Here is an 8,489-nt window from a genome sequence, read left to right on the forward strand (position 1 = left end):
GCTGTGACTACACAAATCACAACTTGTAAATAGGAACATGTTGTCACAATTTGGAGCAGTAGGCTAGTTGGAACCAGTTACCTGCAGGATCTGTGCTAGGCTAAGCTAATGCTGGAGCCATCAGGCAGCCTTACAGCACGCACGGAGATGAGAAGGGTATGTATCGACTTGTCTTACTCTGGGGGTTACGGTGAATAAGCTAAATTCCCAATAAGTCGGCGTGTTCCTTTAAGATGATTATCTCCCTGACAGCACATATCGATTTTACATCACTTTTTACTTGTTTAATAATTTACTTGTCTGATAAGAGCAGAGACTGACTTGGTAAATATGGATGATGCTCAAAGACTGAGATGGCTGTTCAAATATGAAACATATAAATTAGCTAATTATCTAGATAAAGCTTGGGAGAAGAGGAAAAAGGCTCTTTATCGAGATGAATTGTAGATGAGAATTTGTTGTTTGTGTGTGGTGTGTGTGTATGTGTATATGTGTGTACATGTATATATTTGTATTCATGTATTTCTCCGAATTATTTGTATATGCGATAGTCATTAATTCCCCCTACAGCGATACCATACTGTTAATGCAATCCTTGCACCAGTGATTCCAGCAGTGGCCAAGAGGTAGACATCCCCATCTAGTGGGCCAGGGCTCTGGATAATGATGTAAAGAAGTGTTAGATAAGCAATAGCCTCAATAGGATTTATATTGAGTTTCTGCCTCTATTATAGTATAATCAGAGTGTACATGTTCATTTTCTCAACCCTGCATGCTCAGGCAGGATTTGGCCTTTTAAATTATGTCTTTAATCAATTTCATGACCATGCCTGTTTATAACTGGCACTTTTTCTTTTTATTGAATTTTATGTTATTGATTTATTTTCTGTTTAAATTTCTTTCTTTGTTTAGCAAGATTTTACCTTTTTTCCTTTTATTTGTTAAATGTGCTTCAAAACGTTACAAATACATTGAAAGAATGAAGAGCACATGATACAAACAGGACATATGAAAAATGTACTTTTTGGTAAATAATTAATTCCGATTTAAACTTTAAAAAGTTTGAAACGTTAAGTTGAGGTGGACATTAACAAACGCTAAAATAATCCTACATAACTTTCAAGAAGGAGTCGTGCATCATGCTCTCCACCTCTTCTACCAACACACTGTACTCAGCCTGACAAACGGTGTGTGTCCTCCTGCCACTTGTCTCCAGGCATTGCATCATGTCTCTGTGTATTTCAGGTCTGGATACAGTCGATCCGAGCTCCTTCAGCTGCTCAAGGGGATCCTCAGGAACATTTTGGATTTGTAAGGCTTTGAACACAGCGGGAGCAAATTTCCCGTAGTGAGCGGTGGAACAAAGCACCACGGGGCACGAACCGTCCTGCAGCCTATCGGCCACCACTTTAGCAACAGCGGTGTGTGTGTCCATGAGGTAGCCCGCCTGTGTGTGAACGCTCTGGATGGCGGCCAAGCAGTCGTCCTCCGAGCACCAGCCGGCCGCCACGTCCTGCCGCATCCTGCCAAGAAGAGGCTCGGGAACCTGAAAGTGCTGCTGTCTGTCTAAGCGTGTGAACAGCTCCTTGACAAGACGGCCGTCTCCGTTTGAGACGTGGTAGATAAACCTCTCAAGGTTGGAGGATTTCAGGATATCTATAGCCGGGGAGTGGGAGAGCATCAGAGGCCGTCCCCGGAGATCATACTCGCCTGTGGTGATAAAGTCCGTGATGATGCGGTTGTGGTTGGACGCGCAGATTACTTTTCTTATCGGGATGCCCATTCGCTTGGCGTACACTGCTGACATGGCATTGCCAAAGTTACCAGAAGGGACGCAAACATCAATGGGCTCACCGAACTTGATAACACCGTCTCTGATTAGATCCAGATAGGCTGAAGAATGGTAAACCACCTGCCAGAGGAGAAAGATAAATTAACAAAACTGTCTTCACTAGATGTTGCAAAATGAAAGCGTGACAAAACCTTTTAGAGTGTAACTGTGAAAACTGAAAGATTACATCTAGAAAACAACCCAATGGATGAAAAATCCAATGAAAACACCAGAAGGAAGTGTATGGGACACATTTTTTTTTATCGTCCAGTATCACAATATTGCAGTTCGGAAACATGACAGATGATGCAAACAAGTGGCATTTCTAATAAAGCTGTAACTGACATTTTAAAGAGATCAGTTCATTCCATTGTTGCAGACTAGAGAACGCTGTGAATTAAAAATCTTTGGGGTTTTAAACAAGCATTTTAAAGACATCACCTTTACCTCTTGGAAATGATGTGCATTATGAATTATGTGCATGTGGACTTTTATAGGCTAAACTATTCATTGATTGATCAAGCAAGGGATTAATACAAAAAAAATAAATTGCATGTACAAATATGAAACACCAAATTAGACATTATCAAGAGCTTCTAAAATTAAAATTAGAAAATTACCATCACATTTAATTCATGATGTCTAATTATTTCTTGACTCTTATTCTTTTTCCCCGTATTGTTTTTCATGTATTTCTTTGTTTTTATTGGATTGTTGTCTACTGATTGGTTAGTCTCTCTGCTCATTTTGTGTGCTTCTTGTTGTCATTTTTGTTGGTGTATTTCTGTATTTTTATTTTTAAAAACTATGTTAGCTTAGTTTTCATTTTCTTCATCTTTTTAGCTTTTTGTTGTTTGTTTTTCTCAAAAGAGTATGTTGTATAAGGCTTCTTGACCTCTCCTGACACATCTCTTTGTTTTCATTATCTGGACGGTATGCAGTCTTATAGTGTGTGCAAATAAATAAAACATAACATAAAACTAGTAACACCTGAGCTTTCCCCTAGATATTAAGTCAAAATGTCCGCAGTGAAAAAAAACCTATTATAGAAAGTGGTCTTTCTCCATGGAGCCCTACTTGGTGATCAACCCACCTGTGGCAACAGCCGCGCCCAGTTGATGGAGTTGGCGGTGCTGAGGACTGTGCTGTACTCTACAGCGAGGTGCCCGGTCAGCCCGCACTCCCCAAACATCCTCTTAATGCTTCTCTGACAGAAGTCAAAGTCTGACAGGACGCTGATGGCCCTGGCGTTGCCCTCCCTGTAGCTCGTCATCTGAAGCTTCTGAATCTCACTGACGCCTTCCTCTGGGAAAAACACCAGCACCCCGGTCCTGTGTATGTCAGTGCCACGGAGGCTGCTGAAGCCACTGAGCACTGCACTTTAGGTAGCTACGAGAACTAAGTAGTTGCACATCTGTGGGAGGCAGTAGGCGAAGAGCTGGGGCATCAGCTGCAAGGCGAGGTCTTTAAATGAGGCGGTGGGGCCGTGGAAGAGCTCCTGAACATACTGATTGTGGATGAGATGTTTTACAGGTGCTACTGCCTCACTAGAAAAGTTAGAACCGTATGCCTTGAATACCATTGTTCTGAGATCCAAAGCAGAGACATCCAATGGGTGTATGCACTTTTCAAGTAAAACTAATGCTCGTTCTGGGTACGACATGTCGGCTAGTCTCAACCATTCACGAGCACCAATGTTTGGGAAGCCATTCCTGGGAACGTAGAGGCCTCCATTTGTGGCTAGGCCCTCAACCACAACATCACTGAAGTATGTTTCCTGTTTGGACGATGCCACACTGTCACTCCTGGTTGACACATAGGTTTCTGCAACGCGGTTGTGATATCTCTCCACAGCTTTCAGCACCTTCTCCGCTACTTCCTCCACCGTGTCCCCTCTTCCACACAGCACCCGCACGTCAAGCCATTTCTCATAAAACTGTTTCCTGTAATGCAGAATGTCGCTCATGGATGCCCCTGCCTCCTGGCCCACTATCCTGTTTACCTTCATCCTGGCGAGTCTTTGTATGATGTCTTCACTGTCCACATCCAAGTAGATGACCAGTCCGGACTCTTTGACGTGTTGCATCGCTGCAGCATGAAGAGGGTTAGAGCCTGTCAGGGAAACAACACACCCTGAGGCAGAGAAGTTACACAAAGCCTGGCCTTCTTCCTCCAGGAAACGCTCTCCGCCAACTGCTGCCAGCTTGGCAGCCACGGGCATCTTCCACGTCATCTCCAAGACATCGTCATCAACGTCAATGAGAGGTAGTCCTAGTCTGTGGGCCACTATCCTCCCTACTGTGGTCTTCCCTGCTCCAGGAGGACCCATGAGCAGGATGTTGTTGTCCCCCAGCAGGGAGGCTTTGGTGGAGAGCCATGATTTGGATGCTGGAAAGGGGCTCAGATAGCATCTGACAGTTCTTAATGCATTCAGTAAACCCATTGAGGGGACAGCAAATGACAGCAGCCTTTTCTCCTGCCAAAAAAAAGAGACATTTAAAATGCAGTTAGAGCTTTAATACATTTTTATTATGTAGACTATATCCGCCTTGTCTTTTTGACACAGAGCTGCAGCTGCAAGTGGCTGCTTTAACTTTGCACGCGTTTTGCAGCCAGGAGAGCATAGCTAGTTCAAGACAGCGACATTTATAAGCTATGGTTTAATGAGCAAGACACTCACGTGAAGTGGTGCCTTTCCGTACTTGAAACTCGATAACGTTAATGATTATTTTAGTAGTGTCTCTGGTAACTAAACAGTTAGTTTTAACCTAACAGGAAAAGCACCATTCTGCAACACCACACGTCTATACAGTAGTCACAAACAACTATGGCCAGCCTGGAGGGACAAAATTGATGAATGTCGAAGGCTCACCGATATCCCGTTGCAAAAACAAACCGTACACGTGTTTTCCAAAATTGATTTCATATGCAATATTAACCACGGGCTTACAAATTGAACGATGTGTAAGAGAGAATCTTTTCATCATCACCCACAATTTTTTTGCATCGCGGTAAGGCTAACACGAGTGACCTTAGTGCTACATTCAAATTATTCTCGGAACGTGTTACTTTAGTGTTCCGAATTCTAAAGTACGACTCATATCCCTGTGAAAATAGAAATGCTAACGTTATTGACTGCATAATACGAGTTGTTATGGAACAGTGGGTGCTCTAAACCAAGAAACAGTCCGTGAACTTTACATATGGACTGCTCGGATACCTCCAATTTATCGCTTTACTAAAGTCCTGAAATGCAACATTTGCTCCTCCAGTTGCCTAGCAACTAGCCGGCAGCGTGTTGTCAAACAAATCAGTCCATTTTTAGCGTTAGCTAACGTTAGCTCGGTCAAGTTAACTAACGTTAGCTGGACTTAATTACAGTATATTTAAAATAATTCGCCTGTTTTAAGTCTTTCAACATGTCTAAAGTTGTGTATCCACCAGAAAGCGTCTACAATCTCATTCCAAAGGAAGAGGTTCATACTAAAAAAACGCAAAGGTAACGTTACTTTAAGAGCTACGTTAACGTTATAAGTAGCGATAACTGTGAGTATAACCTAGCTAACGTTATATGTTGCGTTAGAACCGTATTTTAGGTCACAATAACCTAACCTAACGATAGCCTTATCCAGCTAGCTACCTAAATTAGTTAGACCATAGTCTAGTCCATAGTCTAACTAGTTAACTAACAATAGAACAAAGTGTGGTAAGGTTGCTAAAACAATAATTAGACAAAGGACGACCTCAAGTTGGCTTTAGCTGTGAAATTTGGCCTCAAATTTGACATCATCATCTGACAAACGACGTCGGAATTAGCTAGTGAAGCAAGTTTGGTGAGCTGGCTAATAATCTAGGATTGCATGGATTACTTGCACTTTATTAAATAAATATCCTCTGGGAACTCCTTTTACTACTGCTGTTTATTGCTAACACTTCACATTTGTTTACATTTGTTTACATGACTAACGTTACTGAAATCTATAACGTACTAACGTTGCTTGTATTTGTATTTTTCTACGTTTGATATTGCACTGTTTGTGCCTTGTCTTGTATCTTGTTCTGTACCTGTTTTTGTATTTTGTTTGCACCTTGTGTTGATTATTTCATTCTTTTGTTTTGCACCGGGACCAGGGAAACACAATTTCATTCCTCTATGCAACGTGACTGTGCTGGACAGAACTATATAGATGGATAACAATAGTCTCAAGTCTTCTTTTATCTGATCTCTTACATTTGGTCTTATTTTGGAAATTTGTGTTTGTGGCATGTAAATAAAGGAAAGTAATTCAAATTATAACTTCAGCCTGTGATCATTTTCTCCAATCTGAAGGTATATGTCCAAGTATCGTCCGGCAGTTGTTCTTGAGAAAAAGTCGACCAAGGATGCAATGAGGACAATGGGACCAGCAAAAGTAGAGGTGCCTTCCCCGGAGAAATACCTCAAGAAGCATTCAAAAGAGCCCAAATTTCCTGAAAGTGAGTTCTTCTATAGATTATTTTAACAATGTGTGTGGGCATCTTTGAACAGTGATTGTTATTTAACTTCATATTTATATGTTCTTTCAGAGACGCAGCGTTCGAATGAGGATCGTAACACCTGCACTGTGAAGAAACCACCGGTTCCTGCGAGAACAGACAACCCACCTATGGGCATTCACACCAAGAGAGACTTTATAAAGACAGCTGCAGCGGTGCCAATGAAACCTCAGCCTACCTGGGTGGACACCAGTAAGGGACATAGGCAGCTCCTGGAGAATTCAGGACTTGTCCCCAAATACATCAAGAAAAAGGTGTTTTTTTTCACCCACAACATTCAACATTTATTTATCTTAGAGAGATCATTGAGGGGCGACCCTCATTTTCAATGACATTGAGTCAAATTACAAAGACAAAAACAAAACACAGAAAAAAAGCGACACCATCATGAGAAAAATAGTGATGAGAATGCAAAAGAAAGTACAATTATGTAAAGCAATTACAAGTAGAAGTTTGCAGGTTTAAGACCAGACTTCTAAATATTTTGAAAAAAAAATTCTACACACAACAAAGAAATTGGAAAGACATTGTTAGCTACAACAGTCGGATACGTTTTGAAAGACTGAATATTACATTAGAAGTAGCACAGAAAAACCTAGGGAAAATTCCCTTATTTATTGATGAAATAATCTATCTTTTGGGACCTGGTTTAATATTTCATTAGGTTCACCGTGAACATATTGTCTAAAGTTTCTAGTACCTGTTTGCAGCACTACGGAGAAGTACCTGTGTATCTGCAGCAGCGCAATGAAGAAGAGCAGAGAACTCAGGAGGAGTATAACAACTATGTGAAAGAACAGAGGGAGCAGGGAGCCATGAACCACCTGTCTGATGAGGATCGACAAGCCGTCCTGGAGGTACTCAAACACAGCATGGCTGCACAATGGCAATTCTATCCCTAAAACAGCAGGGGTACAGGAAATTACTTTGATGATTTTACTTGACATTTTTAGTAAAATACTTAATAAATGAGGATAAAATGGCCCGTGTGTGTCCGTCCCGGCAGAATTAATACTATGCTGTATTTCTGAACTGCTGCTCCAGCACTATAGGAGCTCCATGATTACTCAAACAACACTTATGAACTGGCAATATTTCTCACACTTACCAACACCGGAGAATTAGCCCTTTGTTGCCCCAACATAGATCTTATTCTATTTAAAATGTGCCAGATGAATTAAAGGCATTTTTAAATATTTTTTCTTAAAGAACGAGTGTCTTGGGTTCTTCCTGGACGTCTATACATAGACAGTACCTCGGACTTGATGGCTGTTTGCTACATAAAAGCTTTGAATCCTGACAGTCGTATTATCAAGCTGACTTTATTGTGATAGTGATGGGTTTCCCTATGTGGGTTCACCATGCAGGGCCTGAAGAAGAACTGGGACGAGCTGCACCACGAGTACCAGGGCCTCTCCCTCGTCACAGACAACCTGTCCAAGAAGTCCCAGAAGCAGCGTCTCGAAGTGGCGATGAAGCAGCTGGAGAACGACATCGACCTCTTTGAGAGGTTCAAGACCATCTACATACCCAATAACTAGGACATAAAAAAGAAACTGGATTAAATCAGATGTACTGCATGTCTTGAGACCCCCCCCCCCCACCCTTACTTCAAATACCAAATGAGCTTTAGTACAATGAAATGATGTATTTGTATATTCTCATTATCTGCCATATGAACAATGAAACGATGCTAAAACTCCAAAGCCCAGCTAAACGCAAATTAAAGAATCATTACGAATTACCTTCTGGGGAACATGTACATTCATAACCAATTTAATAGCAGTCTTAGCCATTGAGTGAACAAATGCAATTCTTAAGTCTACTGCTAGTTGGGCAAACAAATCTTTTTAAAGTAATGTACTCTTTCTAAAATATTACGTTAGTTTAAAGTAACATTTGTAGAGATATTACATTTTGAGCTTGAGAAAATAAACACTTATTTCTCTGTTCCTTCATTCCTTTTTTTTTCACATTCTTGCCTTCCTTATGGAATTTCTTAGAGAACATAATAGGAAATAGTTGGCTGTGTAGGCTCTAAAAAGAGAGTGTCCTTTAAAATCAATTTAATCCTGACTGAATAAAATGAACTGCATAGAAACTGAACCAAACATTTGTTGTC

At 41.0% G+C, this 8,489-nt stretch overlaps 2 protein-coding genes across 4 annotated transcripts; one reads left to right on the plus strand and one right to left on the minus strand.

Moving 5' to 3' along the window:
• Positions 1-208: 208 nt before the first annotated feature.
• On the minus strand, positions 209-5,190 carry thnsl1 (threonine synthase like 1). The gene is given in 3 exon segments (XM_028569105.1): positions 209-1,912; positions 2,925-4,307; positions 4,704-5,190. Coding segments are annotated over 3 exon segments (2,241 nt in total). The 5' UTR covers positions 4,758-5,190; the 3' UTR covers positions 209-1,108.
• On the plus strand, positions 4,697-8,473 carry enkur (enkurin, TRPC channel interacting protein). 3 transcript variants are annotated; one of them, XM_028569108.1, is made up of 5 exons: positions 4,697-4,842; positions 6,162-6,307; positions 6,398-6,621; positions 7,078-7,224; positions 7,735-8,473. In XM_028569108.1, exons 2-5 carry the CDS (start codon positions 6,166-6,168, stop codon positions 7,906-7,908), a joined length of 687 nt encoding a protein of 228 aa, XP_028424909.1. In that variant the 5' UTR covers positions 4,697-4,842; positions 6,162-6,165; the 3' UTR covers positions 7,909-8,473. The 3 variants fall into 3 exon arrangements, with proteins under 3 accessions (XP_028424909.1, XP_028424908.1, XP_028424910.1); XM_028569107.1 differs by lacking the exon at positions 4,697-4,842 and adding an exon at positions 4,910-5,330; XM_028569109.1 differs by lacking the exon at positions 4,697-4,842 and adding an exon at positions 5,395-5,664.
• Positions 8,474-8,489: the final 16 nt, after the last annotated feature.

This window comes from Perca flavescens, chromosome 22, assembly GCF_004354835.1.
Source record: "Perca flavescens isolate YP-PL-M2 chromosome 22, PFLA_1.0, whole genome shotgun sequence".
NCBI lineage: Eukaryota > Metazoa > Chordata > Actinopteri > Perciformes > Percidae > Perca > Perca flavescens.

Bases quoted from the DNA above. Each gene is read 5' to 3' on its own strand.
- enkur (XM_028569107.1), top strand. From the start codon at position 5,251: ATGTCTAAAGTTGTGTATCCACCAGAAAGCGTCTACAATCTCATTCCA. The intron at 5,331-6,161 runs GTAACGTTACTT...TCCAATCTGAAG, and splicing joins CATACTAAAAAAACGCAAAG to GTATATGTCCAAGTATCGTC. The intron at 6,622-7,077 runs GTGTTTTTTTTC...ACCTGTTTGCAG, and splicing joins CCAAATACATCAAGAAAAAG to CACTACGGAGAAGTACCTGT.